The sequence below is a fragment of the Syngnathoides biaculeatus genome, chromosome 13, assembly GCF_019802595.1.
Source record: "Syngnathoides biaculeatus isolate LvHL_M chromosome 13, ASM1980259v1, whole genome shotgun sequence".
Lineage (NCBI taxonomy): Eukaryota > Metazoa > Chordata > Actinopteri > Syngnathiformes > Syngnathidae > Syngnathoides > Syngnathoides biaculeatus.
In genome coordinates, this window is record NC_084652.1 from 13,552,372 (window position 1) to 13,577,568 (window position 25,197).

General features: G+C 40.5%; 2 protein-coding genes across 2 annotated transcripts; one reads left to right on the plus strand and one right to left on the minus strand.

Moving 5' to 3' along the window:
• The first annotated feature begins 9,544 nt into the window (after nucleotides 1-9,544).
• Nucleotides 9,545-21,947, plus strand: pif1 (PIF1 5'-to-3' DNA helicase homolog (S. cerevisiae)). Its single transcript, XM_061839230.1, has 13 exons — nucleotides 9,545-9,652; nucleotides 10,143-10,699; nucleotides 11,300-11,423; nucleotides 11,557-11,682; nucleotides 12,801-12,954; nucleotides 13,061-13,175; nucleotides 15,671-15,777; nucleotides 15,864-16,003; nucleotides 17,699-17,805; nucleotides 17,895-17,982; nucleotides 18,401-18,546; nucleotides 21,471-21,662; nucleotides 21,772-21,947. The coding sequence occupies exons 2-13, from the start codon at nucleotides 10,151-10,153 to the stop codon at nucleotides 21,820-21,822; spliced, it is 1,899 nt and encodes a 632-aa protein (XP_061695214.1). The 5' UTR covers nucleotides 9,545-9,652; nucleotides 10,143-10,150; the 3' UTR covers nucleotides 21,823-21,947.
• Nucleotides 21,948-23,071: 1,124 nt separating this feature from the next.
• Nucleotides 23,072-25,122, minus strand: LOC133510780 (cytochrome b-c1 complex subunit 6, mitochondrial-like). Its single transcript, XM_061839115.1, has 4 exons — nucleotides 24,949-25,122; nucleotides 24,535-24,591; nucleotides 23,480-23,641; nucleotides 23,072-23,399 (listed from the first exon to the last, which is right to left on the minus strand). The coding sequence occupies exons 1-4, from the start codon at nucleotides 24,994-24,996 to the stop codon at nucleotides 23,367-23,369; spliced, it is 300 nt and encodes a 99-aa protein (XP_061695099.1). The 5' UTR covers nucleotides 24,997-25,122; the 3' UTR covers nucleotides 23,072-23,366.
• Nucleotides 25,123-25,197: the final 75 nt, after the last annotated feature.

Sequence of the window (25,197 nt, forward strand, 5' to 3'; positions counted from 1 at the left end):
CTCTATTAGTCTATTCAAACTACTGCAATTGCTACAAGCCTCGGCATCATTTTGCACAACTGCCCCACCCTATCCCGCCCCACCCTCCAAAAAATATATCGGCATCACCATACTACTGGTAACCTTTTATTGCTCAGTCACTCATCCTGTAAGTATTCACTGTCACTTGACTTTCTTGTCATATTAGAGCAGCTGCAATTACCAGTGACAAATTCCTTGTACGTTTTCGGCATACTTGGGAAATGAAGATGTTTCTGATTCTGATTCTGAGAGGCAGCACGATTCCACAATGACATCCAAACTAATGGAAAATGCAAAAACAAAAAACCCCAAAAAAGAAAAGTACATTGAAGTCGCTGAACAAATCAAACCCAAATACTCGGTTACTTCTGTAATAGTTCTTCCGTTTGTAAAGAGCAGCACAAAGTTTATATTGCTTCCTAATTGGTTATCGTTCCATTTCATTTTACAATCACAAAGTCTGTAGACTGCACCAAGTCAGTGTTGGCAGCACACCAAAGAATTTAAGACTGCTAAAATTGAACAGGTGTAACATTTAGAACTGTCAGCCCTAATTAAAAATATCAGGCAGGGGGAAAAAAATGTCAATACACCCATACATCCATTTTCTGTATCACTTATCCTCACTAGGGTGACAAGCATGCTTGAACCTATGCCAGCTATTTTCGAGCGAGGGGTGAGCCTGAACTGGTTGCCAGCCAATCGGAGGGTACATATAAATAAACAACCATTTGTACCCACATTCACACCTACAGGCAATTTAGAGTCTTCAATCAGCCTAAAACTCACGTTGTCGAGATGTGGGAGGAAAACAGACCACTGGGAGAAAACCCACACAGGCCTGAGGAGAACATGCAAACTCGACACAGTCACTGCCGCATTTTTAACCCGGCTCCTCCGAACTGTAAGGCAAATGTGCTAACCAATCGTCCAACATGCCACCTTTTCAACATACCCCACGCTGCAAAATAATCGGTCGCTGACATAAATGCTCTTACATTAGGTCAATTATTGTAAATGTGTATCCTGCTTGTGTTTTTGTCAAAGTTTTGACACACCACCATTCGCCTGAGTTGACTCTCAGCATTAATGAGAAGGCTTGATGTGACGGGTGAAGCTTTGCATGACACCAGAAGCCTTCACAAGCCATCATCAATTGTCATGTGACACTAAACAGTGAAACACCGCTGCCAAAGACGGACCTTGTGGGACACCGTTCTTGTTTACATGGTACAATTTACCTTGCAGCTGTGTAGTCCAAAGGAGACACTATTGAGAAAAAAACTGAGCTCAAATGTAGAACTACACGACTACCCTATTTACATTTTCATAGATAGAGATGCCGACATATTTTCTATGCATTAAGCCTCTGCTTGTATGCAGTTTGCTATTCATGAATTCAACTACAAAGGCGCCTCGACATTCGAGTAACTCGATTTACGAGTTCATCGAGCCGTCATTTGGATTATATTTTTGCCGACTTGTTCATCCTGTATGGCGGAACTGAACTCTATTGAACTCACTTCCCAATAAGCAGCAGTTTGGCAGATAACGAACAATTCTGCAGAAAAGGGATTTCAACTATATGGAATATGTCACTCCCAGTTGAAGTTTACTGTCAAACTTAGCAAAAGAAAGAAAATGACACATTGTGGATGTAAAGCAACCAGACGACATTGGCTGATTATGGCCCAGTAGCTTAATGCTGACACATGGAAAATTCCATTGAAATGCTATTAATTGTCATCAGTACTCATGGGTTTGGAACCATTTAAGAAATGGCTATTTGAACACTAACGGTGGAGAAACACGTGGAAACATTGAACACACGTTGAAGAGGAGCTAAGTTTAGCTTGGGTTGTTTGCGGAAATTACAGTCTTTGACAAAGATGTATTTTTTAGGGCTAAGAAAAAAATAATGAAAATGAAAAAGCTCGGGCAGCATGGTGGAGCATCTGGTAAAGCGTTGGCCTCACAGTTCTGAGGTCTCGGGTTCAATCCCGGACCCGCCCGTCAGCCTATCCATTACTACCGCAAACAGGAAGGGGCTCAGCGTGGATCCTTGATGCACTCCCACCTCCACCTTAAATTCTTCTGACACACTCCGTTAGGGCAATGCCTCACCGCTGTTCTGCTGCCCTCATACATGTCCTGTACAATTCTAACATATTTCTCTGCCACACCAGACTTGCGCAGAAGATTGTAATCAAAATCATAATCTGATTGGACAAATAAATTTAACATCCGCATGGAGGTACAGTACAGCAAACAATGAAGCCAACAAACGCTCTCAAATATAGAGAAATGAGTGTTGGTGAAAATATTGGGATTAATAATAAAAATAAACAAAAACAAATATAGACCTTAAGTTGTAAATTCTAGTGTTGAGGCTAGCCTACCAAGTACACATTTACGGCGTGGTCCTGTGCTCTCCAGTTTTAAAGTAGAACAAATTATTAGCCAGTGAATTTGGAGGAGCGGCATGGTGGCTCAGCTGGTAAAGCGTTGGTCTCACAGTTCTTAGGTCCCCGGTTCGATCCCAGACCCGCCTGTGTGGAGTTTGCACGTTCTCCCCATTCCTCTGTGGATTTCCTCCATCAATCCGGTTTCCTCCCGCATTCCAAAAAACCCATGCAACATTAATTGGACACTCTAAATTGCCCCTAGGTGTGATTGTGAGTGCGGCTGTTTGTCAGAATGTGCCCTGCGATTGGATGGCAACCAATTCAGGGTGTACCACGCCTCCCCTCCGTTGACAGCTGGGATCGGCTCCAGCACTCCCCGCGACCCTCGTGAGGATAAACGGAGAAGAAAATGGATGGATGGATGAAAAAGCTCAAGATAGTAAAAGACAGGTTACTAAATCATCAGAGATTACATCCAACGAAATTTTAAAAAATCATATTCAGGAAGTTTTGTATGAACCATTTGAACCATTTAACAATATGTAAAATTATGATCCAATAATGATGTATTTAGTTTCCTTTAGTATACTGTACTACAGAACTGTTCTTTCTTGGAGTTTATTGCTTTTTAATATTTATGTCTCCATTCTTTTATAGCGCCTTTCCTCATTAGGGGACCTCACCAAAATTATCCGACCATGACATTAGTCATGTTCATCTCGCTGACTCCCTTATCAAGCACATATTTCGAAGGTCAACGCTTATGTACATGACACTGCAGCACTTTCCTGAATTTGAAATGACATTTCTGCGAATACGACCGGAGTCGAAGCACACGACTCTCTGCCTCGCTGTCTTCTTGTGTCATTGACGGAGCGCGAGTATGTCTAAAGATGCTTGTTTCTTCGCTTGTGTCTCAAGGCTTTTTCCTCCTCCCACACATACAAAGGCTTCATCACAGCTTGACTAACTGCCATTGTATGTACACAGAGTCAGTTTCATTGAAGACTGGCTGCAATTTTATGGAATGCCACTATTTTCTGTTGCTCAGGGGCGTCACTAGGTTTTATGGATAGGGGGGCTTAGCCCCAAGGATATGCATCGGATGTGAGCAAATGAATGTGGGGGAACAACATTTCACCAATAGCAATTGAAGACTGAAGTCAAGTCAGATTCAATCTTTTGTTTTATAGAGTTCTCAAACAGAGGAAGTATGTTGAAGCATGACCCACAAAAAGAGGAAGATATATGGTGACATTGTTACAGTGCATGCAAAACTATAAGCATAAAAAGTCACCATTGTTACAAAGTTAGACAAGCTCAGAATGGAAACTCAGAATTAAAGGGAATAATTTGCCTTTGAGGAGTTAACAATGGCATCAAAATGTAATTACCAGCTGCAATATTGTGGACCCAAAAATACAAAAGCACAGGTGGAAAATCTTTTGTGACCAAGGGCGAAATTTCCATCCATCCATTTTCTTTGCCGTTTATCTTCACAAGGGTCGTGGGGAGTGCTGGAGCCTATCACAGCTGTCAACAGGCAGGAGGCGGGGCACACCCTGAACTGGTTGCCAGCTAATCGCAGGGCACACAAAGACAAAGAGCCGCACTCAAAATCACACCCGTGACCCGAGTGCCCGGAGGAAACCCACCGAGGCACGGGGAGAACATGCAAACTCCACACAGGCGGGTCCGAGATTGAACCCGGGACCTCAGAACTGTAAGGCCAATGCTTTACCAGCTGTTCCACCGTTCCACCGTGCCGCAGGGCAAAATTTGACATTTTTTTTTTTTTTAATGAACAGATGAGCCAGGTTATTCATAGATGCGGTTGAAAAGAAAGTTAAAATGCAAATCTAAATTATGTTAGATATCTCTTTATTTATAATTAGTTTGATTACTAAGTAGAAAATAATAATAATGTAAAACAAGTCTTTTTATGACTACAGTCATTTTTATGTACAATGAGTCAAGTAGCAAATTATTCAGCAACATAAATGAATTAATGCATTTTAATTGAACCATTTCTGATAAAGAGAAATAGATAACTCAAATGCAATGACTCAAAAATCATCAATAAAAAAAGACTTTTGATGATGTAAATGTACTTTGAAAGAACGGAGTGGGATGTTTGTGACTTAGAGGCCCGCCCCAGTCTTCAGGTAAAGCTGAAAATCACATTTATTTCAAATCCATTGATGTGCCATACAGGCAAAATAAAAGCTGCTTTACAAGTTGACCATGAATACTTGGCCAGGTTTATTATGCTGTTTACTATTGTGTCCTTTCTTGTAAAATCATAAAAACTCCCACTATGGATATAAAAAGGTCTAGATACACCTGTTTGATTGCCAAGGTTTTTTTTTTTTTTTTTTGGGGGGGGGGGTTGTTTTATTTTTTCAACACCATGAATGTGCCTTTGATTAAACCTAAATAACTTTTGGATTTTCTAGTGTGCTTCTCCTTACATTTTCATTTGTTTGTCTTGAGCAGAACACCTGAAGACTTGGCATCATTGGGCTATAGCAGGGCCGTCAAACTCATTTTTGTCGCATTTTACTTAGGGCTACCCTCAAAGGGCCGTTATGACCCATAAAACCCATTAAAAAAAAAGACCTTAACCGCCTCATCATATTTACACGTGAAATTAATGAACTAGTTTTAGAATCAGAAATCACTAAAATTGGATTTTTCAACTATTGTTGTTTAGTAACACAAAAATGCTTGTACCGTAATTTGAGGCCTATAAGCTGCGACTTTTTTCACACACTTTCTACCCTGCGGTTTTTGCGGTGATGCGGCTAATTTGTGCATTTTTTCTAACGGCCGCAAGGGCGCACTCGAGCGGAAAAGGTAAGAGTGAGACCGGTGGAATATATGTGTCGAGGAAGTGACTTTTGACGATATGTTTGTTTTTTTTTTAACTGGCCCCGTTAGCACCGCGCCAGCGGTTAGCGCCGCGTTAGTGGCTGCTGCTGTGCTACTGCCGCGTCTCAGTGATTTAGGTATGTTTTTTTTTTTTTTTAACCGGCCCTGTTAGCGCTGTGCTATAGTGTTGCTACTGTCTACCTGCCGGGGCTATTTGTATTTTTTTTTTACCGGTATGTTTTTTTTTTTTCTTACCAGCCCTGTTAATGCTACCGGGTTGTTGTTATGTTAAGCTAAGGTAAGGTATTAAAATGCTTTCTGTTTACCGTCTTTCTTTGTAAATATCTTGTGCTTTAATGTGGACACTTGCGGCGTTTACACAGGTAAGGCTTATGTATGTACCAAATGGTATTTCCTTTACAAATGTACTGGCTGAGGCTCATAATCAGGTGCGCTCTGTAGGCCGGAAATTACGGTAAAATCTCAACATTTTCATGTATGATATGACAATTCCAAATTTTGGTCCAGATTTGAACAAAAATCACAGAAGTTGATGTATATGATTTGCCATCGCGGGCCACATAAAATCATGTGGCGGGCCAGATCTGGCCCCCAGGCCTTGAGTTTGACACCTGTGGACTAGCGCAAAATCTCCCAAACACATTGGAAAATGCGTCGTTGTCCAAAGTCGGACTGAATTTAAATATGATCAATTCAGAACACAGCGACATGGCAGTTATAAGAGGTTGTTACAGTTGTTTATTTTTTATTTACCAATTTTAAAGGATTACAAACACATTCAAGTTGTTCAGAGAGGATTTTTTTTTTTTTGAGGGGGGGTGAGCTCACCGTCTTATTCCACATGCTCTATACGTCCACCAAGTCATTTGCTTTCTTTCCCTTAACGTAACAAGATAACGGTGCAATTAGGTTGATGCCTCCTCTCCCAGTGTCACATTCGTAAGCGAGCCGCATGAAGGTGAGTCATGCGACCTTTTATTACAGTTTCAAAGGTATGAGCCCATATTTTTGTCGGCGTTCTTACATCTTCTGGGTCCCGTTTCGAATGAGCCCAAATTAGACAACATGCGAGAAATCTGGCTTGCAAAGCAAAGCTGTTTGTGCACCCAAATTGTACCAGTGAGGTCTCGGGAAAATAAGTTGAAGATGTCATCCTAGTTTGAGACGTAAAGTCCCCAAAGTCTTCTTTTTGGTTGATGGTCAGGGTGTTTTTGCATAGGAATTCGCATTGTAATGGGAAATGCAGTGAATTATGGAATGAAGAAACAGTACATCATTTTTGTTGTTTTATAGCAGTTATTGAGGCCAACACGTTGTGTGTTTTGACTCATGCACACAGAATGTGTATTATGTGAGTCATGCTCAGCTAACTGCAACCAGTCATCTCTTCCACCAAGCAAACGAAAGAAATTGACATTTTTGGCTTAAGGGCAGCGTTGTGTTATCTGAACGTTAAATTGGTTTTGAGGAGTGTGTCTGGTCCACTATACAAGAAACAACTTTTTTTTTTTTTTAAAGACTGAATCTTGAGAGGTCCTCAGCAAACCCTGCTTAACTTTATTTTCATAAAAATGTGATCTCGCTGAGAGTTTGCCCCTCTGCATTCTTTGCTTAGCCTTCACGTATCTTGCTTAATCCACCAATACCATGTTGCAATTTTATAAACCATCAATACAAAGCAAAAACATAACAGCACACAGCTGTGACAAATACAGCAAGAGTGCTTCAGAAACAATATTTATCTTGAAACAATTTCAATAAAACGCACAAGAATCACCAGAGATACCGATTATTGAGATTATTAAATGTATTTATGTGTGCAGGTTACTGCAGATTTGTTTGGAAAAATGTTTCCACTGACGAGCCAATCAGAGGATGTAAAAATACTCCTGTCGAGGGTTAGCGCTCTGGCTCTGTGAGGATGAATTTGAGATTGGATTTGTTAAATAAACACTGTCATTGATAACATGCTTGAAGTTCCGCTACAAAGTGGAAAGGCCGTGGGCAGATTCGATTGACATGGCAACACATGGAAATCGTATTCTGATTGGACAAATACTATAAATGTAACATCCACATGGAGGTACAGTACAGCAAACAATGAAGCCAAGAATTGCTCTGAAATATAGAGAAATTACTGTTGGTGAAAATATTGAGAATAATAATAATAAAATAAACAAAAACAAAAATAGACCTTAAGTTGTAAATGCTAGTGTTGAGGCTACCCTAGAAAGTATGTATACGTACTTATTTACGCCGTGCTCCTGTGCACTCCAGTTTTAAAGTGAAACAAATAATTAGTGAATTGGTGAATTGGGAGGAGCAGCATGGTGGCTCAGCTGGTAAAGCGTTGGCCTCACAGTTCTGAAAGAGGGTTCAATCCCGGACCCGCCTGTGTGGAGTTTGCATGTTCTCCCCGTGGCTGCGTGGGTTTCCTCCGGGCACTCCGGTTTCCTCCCACATCCCAAAAACATGCAACAACAATTGGACACTCTAAATTGCCTCTAGGTGTGATTGTGAGTGTGGCTGTTTTGTCTCGATGTGCCCTGCGATTGGCTGGCAACCAGTTCAGGGCGTACCCGCCTCCTGCCCGTTGACAGCTGGGATAGGCTGCAGCACTCCCTGCGACCCTCATCGGGATAGGCGGCAAAGAAAATGGATGGGAGGATTTTGTGCACCTCCAGGATCATCTGCAGTATGAACAAGATTTGCAGATGTGCATTTTCGTTTGACAGTGTGAGGTGTCCAATTCTCATTCCTGGAACTCCAATAGTGTTAAGGGGAAAAAAAACTAACAAAAAACCCCATAAAACTTATTTATAAAGACTGCACGATTTCAGACACTCAAGGTCATCAGTCTGGTTTATGAGTCATTATTGCGATATCAATCTGAGGGTAGAACTTATATAAAAGCATTATCCACACTGACGCAAGAGAGCCACCACAATGTATACAAGACTAATCATTAGAAATGAGGTAAAAGTTGCAAATGGGGTCGCTCCTATGCCGCTGGAATAATAAACGCCTTCCTACATTCTCAGCAGTAATGAAAATGTGTTCAAATGCATGTTGCTGCCGACTAAAATTGATTATGCGAGCTCAAAATAATGACACGAGAAAAAACTCCAAGATCTCAATTTGTACGCAGTCCCTTTGTAAAACCGATTATGCGTGTTTTTCCATTTCCATATAATATTGCTTCGAGGTGAAAAGAACTACGTTGCCATCTGTTTACTTGGAACACAGAGTATTAAAACTTGTGATTCACAGGTAGAAATGTCACGTGATGTTTTGGGTAATAATGCACATTGTCCATCAGTGTACTGTTTACTATAAATGTGCCATCTGTACAGACTTACAGACTACAGATCAAACATATGCAGTGACCTGCTTTCCGCCACCATGATGAAGCCACCGGCTACTTGTAAGATGAACTCAAATAGTACAGTTACAACGTGTAATATGAATATTCCACTGCATTATGCTTGAATTCATCCATCTGATTGGCATTACACTACTGCACTGGGATTTTCACATCACAAGGATTCACTGGCCACAACATGCGCAGGCGTAGCTAATGGTTTTACTGGCCTGTAACCATTTGCATGCAGTTTATGAGAAAATAATTATTATTCATAATTATTATGTGAATGCCGAAGAGCTGAACAGAAATGGTCCTCTAATTGAATTGTTCAAATCTGAAAATGTACTTTGTGAGACTTAAATTCGGGATGTTTTTAAATCAGTCAAGTAATGAGGATACATGTGTCTTAATTTGAGAATTCTCTAATAGGAACTGGATGAGCTAATCACTTTTAACTTGGTTTGAATTGATCGAGAAATGTAGACTAGGGTAAATATGTAAAATGCTGGCAGTAATTTGGTAATGTTGCCAAGGGAAAAGTGAAACAGGGAAATTTTGCGGTATTTGCCCCCTGGATTGAGTAAATGACTCATAAAACATATATTAATTTGGAAATGTAAACTCATACAATACGTTATATGCGTTCTTTCTGTACAAGTATATTAAAAGTAAACTTGCATTGTATGCCAAGATTTTCCTTTAAAAACCATAAAAACAAAACAGACGTTATAAATCTATTTCCGTATACAGACATCGTGTGACGTCGAAATCTTCCTATCACCGATTGGTCAGTAAAGTCACGATGGTAAAAATTCTCGCATTTCTATTGGCTTTATTCTTAAATATCCTCCCTCGGATTGGCCAACAACCTCCATATCTGATTGGATCATGCGTGCACGCCGATAAATTTGAAATCGGCGTTTCGTGACTTTCGCAGAGGAAAGACGAGGACGACTGGGCAATTTATGAGGTAAAACCTTTTAATCAACAATATTTCTAAAGCATGTATATTGTTTTTGAATGTATTTTGTTGTCGCTACATTGGCGTTATGGATGAAGCACGCGTGATGTAAAGTTTACGTGCACACAATCGTAAACATGAGTTGGCCAACATCGCATCGCTTTGAAAGATCAAACTCACTTTATTTGGAAATCCAAATGGAGCTGATTCATCATGTTTTAATCCTTGTGGGTTAAACCCATTGCATGCATGATGTTATTGTCAGATTTAGCAACATTTCAGATGATTATCTTGTTAAAATGGACAACAGAGAACCTATCAACATATACAACTAGTTTTAAAAATACAAAACATTGTTGGAAACCAACAGTTCCAAAAGTTAAAATGCAAATGTATCGCTGCTACTTAGGTGAAATTTAACGGAACTGTACTGAACAAATGTGCTGTGCCGAATTGAATTAAAAAGGTGAGTATAACTCTTTTCTTAATTTTGATAAAGTGGCTGCGATGTCTGGAGGCGAGGACACCGGGGCACAGCTGCAGTGTTGTGTGACGACAGAGCACCTGAACGCCTCAGGACAAGCCACCCGGAGGCAGGTCATCCGCAAAGCGTCTGTCCTTCTGGGACGCAACGAGTTCCAGGAGCTCATCCTCCGCATCCACGATGGGAAAGTCCCCCAAAATTATTCTCTGAAGAAGTTCAGACTCTTCACTAAGTTTGCCCGCGATGGGAAGTGCACTGTGAAGCTGCTCCCTGAAAACATCCAGGTACTCATCTCCAACTGCCCTCCGGACCAGCTGAGTCTCTTCCTGAGGACTCTAAACATCAAACACCAGGTTGCCCTGTCTGGCAAAACTCTGAGCGCACGAGAGAAACTCAAAGCGGGTCTGCCTCGCAGCTTTGAGGCTATCAGCCCGCTTCAGCAAAAAGACATCCAGAAGGTCAACGAGCTTCGAAGTAATGCGGTGCCCAAAGAACTTTCGGACCGCACCAACAGGACTGCGGGTGCAGGACAGCAGGTCAAACGGTCAAGAAGTGATTGTACCTCCAGCCCTGTGAGTTGCCTTTAGGCCACATCCAGGCCTGTTAACAATTCACTATATATATTATATTATATTATATATTTTTTTGTTTTTTTTCTATTCAAAACTCTTGTCATAAAATTGAGGATAATCATATGTAGTGGATTAGATGGTAAAGTGTGTGCCTCACAGTTCTGAGGACCGGGGTTGAATCCCGGCCCCGCCTGTGTGAAGTTTGCATGTTCTCCCTGTGCCTGCGTGGGTTCCCTCCGGGCACTCCGGTTTCCTCTCACATCCTAAAAACATGCAACATTAATTGGACTCACTAAATTGCCCCTAGGTGTGATTGTGAGTGCGACTGTTTGTCTCTATGTGCCCTGTGACTGGCTGGCATCCAGTTCAGGGTGTACCCCGCCTCCTGCCCGTTGACAGCTGGGATCGGCTCCAGCACTCGTGACCCTCGTGAGGATAAGCGGTGAAGAAAATGGATGGATGGATATGTAGTGGGAATAATGATATACGATGCTCTAAGGCTAGCAATGTGGCCTTAAACTAAAATCTTTTTTTTTTTTTTTTTTTTAAATCTAAATCTGATTTGAGCAAGTGAGCTGTACCTTTTTGTGACGGTTTCAGGTGAAAGCCAACCCGAGCAAGAAACCAGTCCTGTCTTTGCCAACCCGTAGACTTAACAAAGGACAGGCTGCCATCCTCAACGCTGTGCTGACTGGAAAGAACGTCTTCTTCACGGGCAGCGCAGGTATGAATACTGTACGTGCAGCTCTGCATGGCCAGTGTTAGTTCACATTTGCGGTAATACAATTACATTTTCTAATTGTACTTGTAGCACTCTGGCGGACCTGCTCGATAAGCTCATTCTACTGTGCTTTCAGGTACAGGGAAGTCCTTCTTACTGAAGAGAATACTTGGGTCACTGCCTCCAAAGAGCACCTTTGCCACTGCCAGCACTGGAGTGGCGGCGTGTCATATTGGAGGAACAACACTGCATAACTTTGCGGGTCGGTCAATCTTCATTTTATAGTGATGGTGTTCTTATGCTTGGCAATGAGGTTCTTTGCTCTGGTCGGAATGTAATTGTGCAACACTCACTGGTCAATTCATTGGGGACACCGGAACAGTCCACTTGGAACAATATAAACTGTGAGGTCAACGGTTTGCCAGCTGAGCCACCGTGCTGCCCAATACCTCCCAAAAAAAGAATCTGTCTTCACGATATGTTGGGCACATGTTTTGATTCAAATATTAACCCTAACCCTATTGTCAACCACTGCCTAACTGCTAAAAATATTCATTGAACCCATTTTATCATGGGGGCTATGTTCCAGACCCACCCACAATACATCTGTAATATGGAGACCTCATAAGGTTTTTTTTTTTTTTTTTTAAATAGTTTTGCCACATGCTTTGAGCACATTTAGAATTAATTTGCACCCATTTGAATGTATTATCAGACCATTTTTAAAGTATTCCTTAGTACATCTTCTTGGTCTTGCATGCATGCTATGTTCTCCAAATCATGTGCAGAAGTTTGTCACTCCCAGTTGAAGTTTACTGTAACATGCAGTGTAAAAAAAAAAAAAAAAAAACTAATTAAACCGTTTATTTAAACACCAAACTATTCAACCCAACCATATAATTCTGTCAAAACAAAGTCCACGAGCTCAAGGCTAACATCGTCATCATCCAGGGGCTAGTGAATATTTCCATAGGAACTACAGTAAAAGTAATCTTCAAACAAGTGCCACAATAAAATGCTATTTTTATAATCTGATATAAAGACAATAGAAGATGGTTCACAACTTCTTTTCCTTTTGGCCACAACACCCACCCCAAAATCCACAAAGAGGTGAATTTACAACCCAAACTCATGCATGAGTTCATTTTAAAGTCTTTTTTTTTCTGTACTTTTGCATAAAGTTTATTGCCGTTAGCCTTCTCTTGTTCTCCAAAAAGTTGGACTATGTGCCAATCAATGTCGTTTAGGAGTGTCTTCCTTAATCGCAAATCTTTATTTCTAGTCAATTATCTTCACACAGTGACAGTTCTAATTTGTTGTATCTTTTTTGTCCCCTCCTTCCCACCATCATCCACCCCTACGCCAACAACTTGTATGCAGGTATTGGCTCGGGCTCAGCCCCGCTGGAGCAGTGTATCGAGCTGGCCCAGAGGCCCGGGGTGCGGCAGCACTGGACCAGCTGTCGACACCTCGTCATCGACGAGATCTCCATGGTGGACGCCGCTTTCTTCGACAAGCTCGAGTCTGTGGCCAGGTAAGATCTATAGTTCTAAATCAGCAACGTGTAACGATGATGCATCCTGTCAATGTTCTTTTTATTAGTACAGTATCCCCCAAAAGTTTTCTCTCTCTCTGCACAGGTCGGTGAGGAGGTCCACTGAGCCTTTCGGGGGTATCCAGTTGATTATTTGTGGCGATTTCCTTCAGCTGCCTCCTGTTTCAAAGGGAAAAGAAAAGGCCAAATTTTGTTTCCAGGTAAAGTGATGCCGATGTAGATACTGTGTTGTGACTTCTGCAGAGGTGGTAATCAAAGAGATCTTATTTGCTCTGTGTGTAAATAGATTTTTTTTTTTGCAGCAGCAGCAGTTGAAACTGACCAACGATAATCCTACAAGATGCACAACAATATAGCTATAGACAAAGGTGAAAGAAAGTACTCTGTGACAGAAGTTCATACTTTAAAACGTCAATATAAACATTTTGGGGGGATAAAACTGAGTGAGGGCGGCACGATGGCTCAGCTGGTAAAGCGTTGGCCTCACACTTCTGAGGTCCTGGGTTCAATCCTGGACCCGCCTGTGTGGAGTTTGCATGTTCTTCCCGTGCCTGCGTGGGTTTCCTCCCACATCCCAAAAACATGCAACAGTAATTGGAGACTCTAAATTGCCCAGAGGTGTGATTGTGAGTGCGGCTGTTTGTCTCGATGTGCCCTGCGATTGGCTGGCAACCAGTTCAGGGTGTATCCCGCCTCCTGCCCGTTGACAGCTGGGATAGGCTCCAGCACCCCCCATGACCCTCGTGAGGATAACCGGCGAAGAAAATGGATGGATGGATAACTGAGTGAGTTTGAGAAATAACTTTGAAAACCCGTTACGTGATTGCTAATATTCTGTTTGGTGTTTGTTTCCCTGAGTAATATGACTAAACATCAGTCCATTTCATAAGCTACTTATCCTCACGAGGGCCGGAGGAGTGCTGGAGCCGATCCCAGCTGTCATCGGGCAGGAGCCAGGGTACACCCTGAAATAGTTGCCAGCCAATTGCAGGGCACAACAATGATCCATTATTAAAAATTTGACTCCTGGTCCCAGAGCCATAGAGATTGTGCGTGTGACGTCACCATTTTTACGGCACCAAAGTGCCAGTCCAACAAAGCTGCTTGGCAGTGCGGGAGTTGTTGAACCGGAACAGATTTTTCAAATTGCCCGAGACCTGTTGTGCTGTTGGTTATCACAATAGATGAGACATTTCTTCAAAGATATCAATCTATAGCATACCAACAGAAAAGATCGATGGATTTTGGCAATTAAACGTGATGGATGGTGACCAAACAAATACACACGCCTGTGTAGTGATCATTTAATTTCCGGTAGGAGTTATTCTTCTCAATCTCAAATTATAAAGAAGTATTCAAAATGCCAAGTTGACTCATTTGAGAACAATGCATATTTAAAAAAAAATAATAATAATAAACAGTCTGTCACAGAGAGGTTTACGAATGTTAACATGTGGCAGCAATACGCTTCCGTGTACGGAGGAAACAACTCCGTCCTAATTTGTTTTATTTTTTTCCTAATCATAGTTAATGAATGTGAGTTTGTGTAAAACCACGGGTCATTTATTTAAATATTGGTATTTGTACTGAACAAAAATGAGTGGCTCCATCACTATGTGGGATTTATTCTTGATTGAGAACAGATCCAGCAACGAAGTATTTGTATGTGTCCAGACTTTTCTATGCTTTCAAACTCTTCTGTGTAAATGTTGCCGACTTACTCACCAGATACAGTACACGTGTATATCCAGTTGTCCAAGACAAGCAGAATCCAGTTAACAGTCAAATTTCTTATCAGTGAAAACATCGACATCGCCAGTAAATATGGATCCTCTATGCCAAGTGTCTCTAATTTATCCACGTACCTTCGTTTATTATCACATTCTAAATGTGTTAACGGTATCGGAAAAAACTCTGGGTCTCATGCTATGAGACGTATTTTCATTTCGTCTCAAAGGAATTAACTTTCAACAATTCTTTCTTTGACTGGCATTATGGCGACGTAAACAAAAATCCTGATTTTATAATGTAGGTGCATGAGCTCTATTGAAGGCCCAGTCATCATTTTTAATTTATCCACTGTGGGACTTGCCTACTGTGATTTTTCTTTTGTGGATTTTTTTTTTTTTTTTTTTTTTTTAAATGCCAACCAAATTTATTTGGTTTATTTATTTATCGGTATAAATGATAGCGGGCCAATTATTTTTGTTGTGTCTTCGAGAAGCCACTTTTTGACATGTTCAGGTCTCGCCTATTAGCACAGACAAAGCCAACCAAGCATTGCTTCTGAAATACCAGTTGGCCTTTCCCACTGAGTGCTATTAATGCACGCTACAGTCGCTGGTTTTCTCATGCACTGACCTGAGACAATTAAAAAACCATTAACTGAACAACATGTTTATTATTGTGGTTATGGGCGACAATTGCACCGCATCATACTGAGAGCAGTTTTTAATATTTTCTCTTTATATGATGAAATCGGTCAGATCATAAGCTGCTACGTCACTGGAATTTTTCTGGTTTAATAATGAGTATAATTTTGAAAATTGTATGTCATAATTAACATTTTTCGAAAAGACTGAGTGAATAATTCTTGTGTTGGTGAATCCAGAATATGATGTCAGCAAAAGATAACCGAAGTCTACGTGTTGTTGTTGATGAGCACATCTAAAATGTTGTCGTTATCATTTATTAGGCTAGATGTTGGCGTAAAGTCATCCAGGTCAACTTGGAGCTAACGGAAGTGCGACGGCAAACGGATCAGACTTTCATCGCCCTCCTCCAGGCTGTGAGGGTGGGAAGGTAAATTTTGTAATCCAATCTCTTGCCGAATGTCTTCCAATACAGAAAGATTTCCTCGGCTAAACGACTTGATCAACCCCGCGCAGGGCGACAGAAGAGGTTACAAATAAATTGATTGCGAGCGTCTACCGTCAGATCGACAGGGACGGTATCGTAGCAACCAGACTGTGCACACACAAGGATGATGTGGAGCTCACCAACGATAACAAGCTACAGCAGCTGCCAGGTATGACGCATTTCTTCCCGCGTCCTTCCAACTTTGACACTTTTTTTTTTTTTTGTTTTTTTGTTGTTGTCATGAGTCATGTTGGTAACATCAGTCAGGTGTCATTGTTTCGATTTTTGTTTAACTTTCAAGTTGATTTTACATTACTGCACTTCCAGAAAGTTGCAGTAGTAAACTTTCGGTTGCAATATCAGCAATGCACTTTACCCTTTCCTGCTTAAAAACTTTTTACAGTCGACCATCCAAAGTTAAACAACTTGTTGAATTTGGTTAACTAAAAAAATGTTATTTTAAAACCTTTTTCACCCCAATATTCTGTATCTTGTTCAGTGATTTATTGTGATTGTTTAACTCTCATCTGAATGTAATGTTTCGAACATTCTGTCCTTATGAAGGGGAAAATATCTGTTGCAAATATGATACACCACAGAAAAGTTCTGACAACACTGCCAAATTTGAATAATAAAAAAAAAAAAATCAAGTACTGTATTGTAATTTCCAGCCTACAGAGCCCACCTGATAATAAGCCTCAGCCAGTATATTTGTAAAGGAAATACCATTTGGCGCACACATAAGCCACACCCGTGTAAAAGATGCAAGTGCCCACATTGAAACACGAGATATTTACGACGAAAGACGATACAGAGTTTTCAAAGTTTTAATACCTTAGCTTAGCTTAACATAGCAACAACATGGTAGCACGAACAGGGCTGCTTAAAAAAAACAAAACAGCCGCGGCAGCTACACAGTAGCAACACGGTAGCACAGCACAAACAGGACCGGTTAAAAAAAAAAACATACCTAAATTACCAAGAAAAACGCTAGCACAGCGCTAACAGAGCCGGTTAAAAAAAATTACTGGTAAAAGTCACTTCCACGGCACATATATCCCTCTCTGGACCAAATAAATTTTTGCTGAGAAAATGATATTCTGTACTTAAAATTTTCTATTATATTAAACCTGTTGCAAATGTTCAACCCCTGCCCGGAAAGGGATATTCCATTGGTCTCACTCTTACTTTTTTCGTTCCAGTGCCCCCTTTGCGGCCATTAGAAAATAAAAAATGCACAATTAGCCGCATCACCGCATAAGCTGCAGGGTTGAAAGCGTATGGAAAAAAAGTTGCGGCTTATAGGCCGGAAATTACGGTATATGGAATGATGGATCAACACTGGGGGAAAAACAAGCCGGTTCATTTGCTCTCGAACGCTGTGGGCGAGTCTGCTGAGACCACGCCTGTCAACCAAATACATGAAAACTGGACAGAACTGAAAAACCAGACGCTGCCTTGTAAGCCTACACAGAACTACGTTTGAGCCATGAAAATATATCCTCTTAAAAACATACTGACAGATGGAAAATATCTGAGCCGCCAGACCGATCCCTATTCTGCTGTAAATTCCCTTTATGTTTCTATGGTTACCATCAAACTATTCCTCTATATCAAAGATACAGTTTTGTAGTGGCATCAAAAATGTCAATGAGTTAAAATGATCATATTTTATTTACCATAAAGGCCTTGTTTAAATTTCACATTTGGTTGAATCTACTTAGATATTGGGAAATAATTAATCGAGCCAATAAATTACCCGGATACGTTTCATTTGACAGGTATCACTTTTTGGTGTGTTTGGCATTGGAGAATTCGATTGTGCAGTATTTTTAAATCATGCATTTTTCTTGTTGTTCATCAGGGTCGACGCGAGTATTCGAGGCTCTGGACAGCGACCCGGCCTTAGTGAGGATTATAGACGCCCACAGTCCGGTCAGCAGACTACTTCATCTTAAAGTGGGAGCTCAGGTGTGTATGTGTACTGGTTCTCCCCCCCAAACACACGCACACAAAGTATTCTCTACATGGCAGCTAATCTACTCGTCTTCATCATGCAGGTCATGTTGACAAAGAACCTTGATGTCACTCGAGGTCTGGTGAACGGAGCCCGAGGGGTTGTGGTGGCATTTGAGCCTGGAAAACACGGTTAGCGTACACTTATTGCAGGCTTGGCTGAGAGCATTCAAACATAATCCTCGAAACGTCCAACCCCTGGTAGCAGGACACTTTCAAAGAGTTTTACCAGGGAACGCGTACATTTAAATGATTCTAATCAGTTATAAATTTAGCACGTTGGATGAGCTTCTTTTAAAGGGGATGAAAAATAGCCCGAACACGTCATGATGCTGGATAGTCTCTAAGATGAATGAGGACAGGCCGGTGGTCTTGTAAATTTGCTGAGCCATGTGTTCCGTCCGGTCATGTAAAATTAAAGGCTATACAGGATTTTCAGTCAACCAAATGAAAAATTTAGAATAAATGAATACATTTGGGAAATTACAGTTTGAAACTGCTTGCTGGATAATGTGCTGAGTCACATTTATTTATTTATTTTCTTCCTCAGGTCTCCCACGTGTCCGTTTCCTGTGCGGCGTCACGGAAGTGTTGAAGCTCGAACGCTGGGTGTTCAAGTCGGGGGGTGGGGCACACCTGAGCCGACAGCAGCTGCCACTCAAACTGGCCTGGGCCATTTCCATCCACAAGAGCCAAGTGGGTTTCTAAATTTATATGCAAATGATGGCCAAATGACCTCAAGTGGCCTTAATAGATCTTTTTTTTTTTTTTCTTTGCCATTTGCTTTTCTCCTGACTCTGTGGGTGTGTGGGTGTGGGTGTGTGGGTGGTTGGTTGGTTGGTTGGTTGTACTTAGTCATGTCTGCATTACTAAAAGTGGCCGCTGTATAGTTTAATCACTGGATTCAAGGTCAAGCCGTTTCTCACACAGCAAGAACTTACATTTGGTCGTAACATCATATCAAATTAGCTCCAAATTTTCTAACTCCAAAATGTTAAAGCACAGTGACATAAATGAATCTGATTATAATCCACCAATTGAATGGGCCCCCAAAAAGATGATTCACTGCAGATTAAAACCTAGGCATAAAAGTCCAGACGTTCCCGTCGCCCCGGGGAGGGGTTGTAAACTCGGCCTTTAACTTCTCATGCGGCCTTTCCCAGTAATGGTTTAAGAACGAGACGAGCATCACCAATCGTGTCAGGAAAGACAAACGGATGACACCACCTTGACGTCAAAGATCTTCAACGTACAAGTAGCAAAATGTATTTGATTAAATTATCTGGAATGACAATGTGGGAAATTAGTCAGTTAGGAGGGCCCCCCCATTTTTATAGTCCTTATTCCACCATGTGCAGAATTATTAGGGCAAAGTCTCATTTTTGAGCATTGTTTAGATTAGTCACCAACCACGGTGCCTTTGGTTGCTTTTCCTACTTGAATGCATGTGATTGATATTGTCCAACATAAATTTATTTATTTTTTTTTTTTTGAAAGATTCATGCTTCTTCCTCTACCACTGCCTGGGGAAAAAATGATTTGTAAAAACTGATAGAATGCTTGGGAGTTGATTTGAAGCCCATCTTCAACCCCAAAAGCTCCAACCAGCTCATCTTTTACAATACCAGCTATTTCATTTCAATAATCGCCAGATATTTCTTGGGCCAGTTGAGATTCTCTCCATTTTGTGCGTATTGTCTACTGGTGGTCTCTTTTCAGCTTTTCTTACCTTGGCCATATCCCTGAACGTCTTTTATACATTGAGGTTGCAGTTGTGAAATATGACTCTTGATTCTTCTCAAATCCTTTGCCGTCTTCTTTTTTTTCTCAAAATGTTTCTTGCAAAGCTGTTTGACTATTCACAACAAAGCATTTGATGGTTCTGTGATCACACCCCAATATCTTGGATATTTCAAGAGGGGTGCAACCCACTGATTGGCTTATAATTTATTACTTTAAGAGTCTGTTAAATCCATTTTTGTGTAAAAAGACAAAGCTGCCTAATCATTTGCACACACCTTCACAAAAGACAAAGCTGCCTAATCATTTACACACACCTTTACGTCGGCTGTTGAGCTCCTAAAGCCACACCCATCAGTCAATTACCCGTCGTGCTTATACCCATTAAGCATTTAGGTTTATCGAGCTGGGAGTTGGGAAATCTCCCCAAAAGTGATGATATGGTCAAAATATTTACCGAATAATTCTGCACACCTGTGTGGGGTCGTAAATGAGCTGGAGCCTATCCCAGCAAACATTTGGCAAGAGGCTATACACACCCTGGACTGGTTGCCAGGCAGTTGCAAAACCCATTATTTGCATCCACCAACTAACTGACAATTTAGTCTTCAATGAACCGATTTACAGTACTCTTGTTTTTGGAATGAAACCCGGAGAGGAGAACCTGAGGAGAGATTTGAACTCGTAATCTCTCTACTGTGAAGCAGGGATGCGAACCACTACTTTACTGTGCTGTTTAAATACATAGTTATTTAAATATTGGTTAAAGTGTTGGGAATTACTGAGGGATTCCCCCCCGCTCCCCAGTTTTAGATCAGCAAATGAAGGAATTAAACTTTGCAACGTACATGGGAGCGATTGCGGCCACACTTAACCTCTGTGACGGACTTTTTTTTTTTTTTTTTTTTTTTTTTTTTTTTTTTTTTTAAAACACGCATTGTTCTCAAATGAGCCAACATGGCATTATAAATACTTTTTGGGTAATTACAGATTTAGAAGAATAATTCCTAACTGAAATGAAATCACCGATACACAGTCGTGTGTATTTTGTTGGGCACCATCCATCATGTTTAATTGTCTTTTCAGCTGATATTCCATAGAATGATCTCTTTGAAGAGCTTTCACGTGTGTTGTGACAATCAACAGTACAACAGGTCTCGGGTATTGTAAATATTCTCCTCCGGTTCCGTGTCTCCCACAATGTCGAGCAGCTCTGTTTGACCGGCAATATGGCACCGTGAATATGGTAACGTCACGTGCACAAGCTCTATATGCTGCTGTCATGAATACACAAAGATAAATTAGCATCGTGTACATCTGCATTTCGCAGTCCCAGTTCTTTGCCCTTTTTGATTAGTTCTTTTTTGGCCCTCGAGTATTAAATGTACTAGTTGTTCTCCATCCTCTCCTTCTGTTATGTTTGCTCCTTGTAATCGTTAGAGCCATCTTAGCTATTTGTTACTTTTCATAAATGGGGCCATAAATATGCAACTGTTGTTAATTTCAGCCCCTTCTTAATGGGGATGAATTTCCATCAATCTATGTTATGTGGCACACTTAGCCTTTTACCCACCACGAGTGAGCAATCACAAATCACACCGGTGTCTTGGTGGTATTTTCCCAATATCTTGACCTCCGAATGTACTACAATAGGAGATGTCCCGGAAGGTAATTGAGTTCATTTGTCACAGCCTTTGTGTCAGCAATGTTTGATCCACGCCAGTGAAAGCAATCTCGAGCGCACACGCATCGTTTAAGAGGAAATGAGATTAGTGAGGAGTGGTGATCACAAGAAGACAAGTTGACAGGGCAGAGTGCACCACGCGGTCAACAATCGGCATTAACGATCCACTCAATGAGACTTTCTTCATTTATTACAGGGAATGACACTAGACTGTGTGGAAATCTCCCTGGCTCGGGTGTTTGAGAGCGGCCAGGCTTACGTGGCCTTGTCTCGGGCTCGGAGTTTGGAGAGCCTCAGGGTTATGGACTTTGACCCCCGCGTGGTCCGAGCAGACCCTGACGCTCTCGTCTTCTATAAGAATCTGAGGAAAGAGAGGCTGCTGATGCAGGTGGGGAAACCTTTTTTCTTCTTCAATTAATGTTATAGGAGTGACTTTTTTTTAATATTTAATAGCCTCTGTGCTTTGTTCTTTTCTTCTCAATTGTTTGTGCCTGCAGACTGTCATGGATGACTATGGTGACAGAAGCAACAAAGAGAACATTTGGTGAGATTAACTCTGGCCACTTGAGAACTTTGTAGCCACACTGCCATCATGTGTTCACTCATCTGTTTTTAAAACTTTTACATGCCTTTATTTATTTGTGATATTGTCAAATAAATCTCTTTTAGTCAACTTATTTGTTTTTTTTAAGTTGTTTTAATATGTCTTGATAGATAACTCTATTTAGGTGCCCTTGTGTAAGGGACCAACTGTTCACAGTAATGTGAACAAAACGAACTAACTTTCAAATGTAATATTGTAAACTAAGCTATAACAAATCAGAGGTTTTTTTTTTTTTTTTAAAAAGTCTTAAATGGTGAAAATAAGTTCCCGTATTAGCACCTTTCTCCCAAATTGTAACTTAAACGTAAGTGCTTTTTCCTTTCCCATTTGGGTAACAGAGCAGTAATTTAACTGTGAAATGTATAAATTGGACTTAAGTCCATTAAAATATTGTAAATAAAAATTTAAATAATTGTATAAGTGTTTTGAAAATGGTACTAAAGATTAAAGGCAAAGATATTACAAATGTTACATACAACTGAACTGTACCTAACAGGTAAACAAAAAACAAACATTCAATTTAGTGAATCTTTCGCAGACCACTAGAGGGAGTCTGCATACATGCAAACCATGATTCTCATTCCATATCCATTTTCCTAGTTGCCCATCCTCCCAAGAGTCAGAGGAGTACTGGGCGCTATTCCAGCTTACTTTTGGGCCTACCACGCTTTGAAAACCCCCTGATATTATTGTTACCACTGGACAGGGCTCCCCCGACCCTTATTAGGATAGGCGGCTTGGAAAACTGATGGATGGAATCCTATCTTAATCGGGGATTACTCAAACCAAAACATGCTTCTCGATCAATTACATTGCATCATCAAAGACGGCAATGCCTTTTCAATAGAAAATTCCATACAGTACTCACTTGAGGCCTGACTGCTTAGCAGTGACTTGTTTAAAAAAAAAAAAAAAATGAAATTTACCATATTTGGACATAGTTTCAAGGCTTCTGCCCAACAGTGACAAATTCTGAGACATTTACGATGGAGTCCTATGAACTCTGCCTAGCAACAAATGGCCGTAAAAATGGGAAGTGACCAGATAAGGTTCCCATTTGTATCTAGTCTACCAAAGCTTTTGATGCCCTACCCATATTTATCTTCATTTTATAAAACATCACTGGACAAACTCCTCTGCAAAGTTGTTATTGTTTTGCATAATAATTCTCACTAGAAATGAAACAACCATGATGAACTGGTAACCAAAGACACCTTTTATTAAATTGTTCATAGTCATAGGGAAAAAAATATCCTGAATAATAAGTTCTTGCATGCTCTTTTCTAAAATTACCAGACCACATTGAAAGTGTGAACCTCTAGAGTCTCTGTACAAGCAAGGCTTGACTATGTACAAACTGCCTCGTACAATATATGTAATGTGATAAGCCCAGGACCATCATACATTTATGTATTAATATAGAATATTTTGTAAGTACTTTATTTTACAGTCAAAGCAGATACATTGATCATGCAGGTGGTGGGTAGATTATTTCACATTGTGGAACAGCTTGTGTGATACCTGTATGGGAAAGGTGAATGAAGAGACATTAGGACACACGAAATGATTCCGGTACCTTTTGTGCACGTGGAGACGCTTACACAGTGGTCCCGTGCATGCAGGAAGTCAAAGAGCTCTTCTGTGCACTCCTCTGTGGTGTTGGATTTGGAGTTGACGCGGGTCTCGCAGAGCTCCAGACGCTCTTTGTAGTGCACGCAATGTTCCGTCTCCTCACACTTGGCACGGATTGTTTCTAAGGGGTCCTGGAGGGGACAAAAAGATCACAAAATAAATTAAATACAACGATGGCACTAAGAAATGGGTGATAAGCAGTGTTATACCAATTAGCACTGCAGGAATTCAATATTTTTAGAATTGTGTATAATAGATCAATTAATGGGATGGAAACAAAAATCTTTTGCATGTTTAACAAATAATTTGCATCTGAGGTGTGGATATTTTTGTCCATCTGGGGTCATCTTATTTTGTATTGTATCTGTAACTCTGAGCATGTATGGTTTTAAAAGATGGCCTAGTGAGGGATGTGGGCATCAGCAAATGAGTGTAGTTTGCATTGTCTGTATGGAAACATGAGCCCTGAAAATATTCAGGGAAAAGATTTTAACTTTATATATATATATATATATATATATATATAGTTCAATTAATTGTTCCACCCCTAAAATTAACTGAATACTACTAAATTAAATATTGTAACAGTTTTGCAGATCTCACATTATCCGTATGTACCAATGCTGCAGTGTACGCAATATATGTGACAAAAAGTGAGTGTTGACTTGTTTTTTTTAATGTGGACATGTGAACAGAGTTCAGAAGGCCTGTGTTTGTGTTTCACAATGAAAGACTTTTTTTTTAAATATTCAATTAAAAATGTACAACTGCATACCGTATACAATCAGCCATGCTCTCTATGGATAAAAGTATATTCTTGGAAAACATAGGTCAGGTGCCTCGCTAAAAGTTATCCAGGATCAGTGAATATATCTAAGTCAGAGCCCAATTAAGAATATAAATAAAAATACACTTCCACTGTATTTAAGAGCTCAGAGTCCCTGCTATAAAATTCCTAATAATGTGACTATTAGTGGCACGGGAAACTTAAAAAGACACAAACAAAAAGATAAATGGAACATACCACCAGGTCTACCTCTTCTTCTTCCTCCTCCTCCTCTTCTTCAGGGGCATCTTCCTCCTGTGATAAAAATGCTTTTATAAAATGGATTTGGGAAAAAAGGAACGTAAATAATATTACGTGTAGGCTTTACACATGTCCTTGAAGCAGTGATTTAGGAAACATGCACGTACTATGACATGTGGTCAATTGAACAATGGACATAAAATAGAGAAAAGTAACTTCTACTCAAATATCAGTATAATATCCAATTAAATTTATCATACACAAATTTAGATCGTTGCTTAATTTCTTTATCCAATGAAGTTTGTGGCGCTGTCGTTAGCCTAACACCACCCTTGTGAATGAACGTACCTAAACCGAATTGAGCCCTAAATACCCTTAAGAGTCACCGTAACAACATTTTATTTCTTTTACCTCCTCTTCTGGGTCGCCGTAATTCAGCATTTTTCTTTCGAAACCCATAACGAAAGCCTTGAAATTGTCCCAAAACCTCCCAGAAAGTCCGAGCGTGCCAACTTCAGCAGCAAGCCTTCGAGGACGTCGGGGTCGATCACTCGCAGGAAGCGTCCAGATGATCGCCGGAAACACTTTGTTACTGGTCAAGAGTTACTGAATGACGTTGCTTCTATCCAATTGTTTACAGAGTTTGTTAAAATCCCGCCT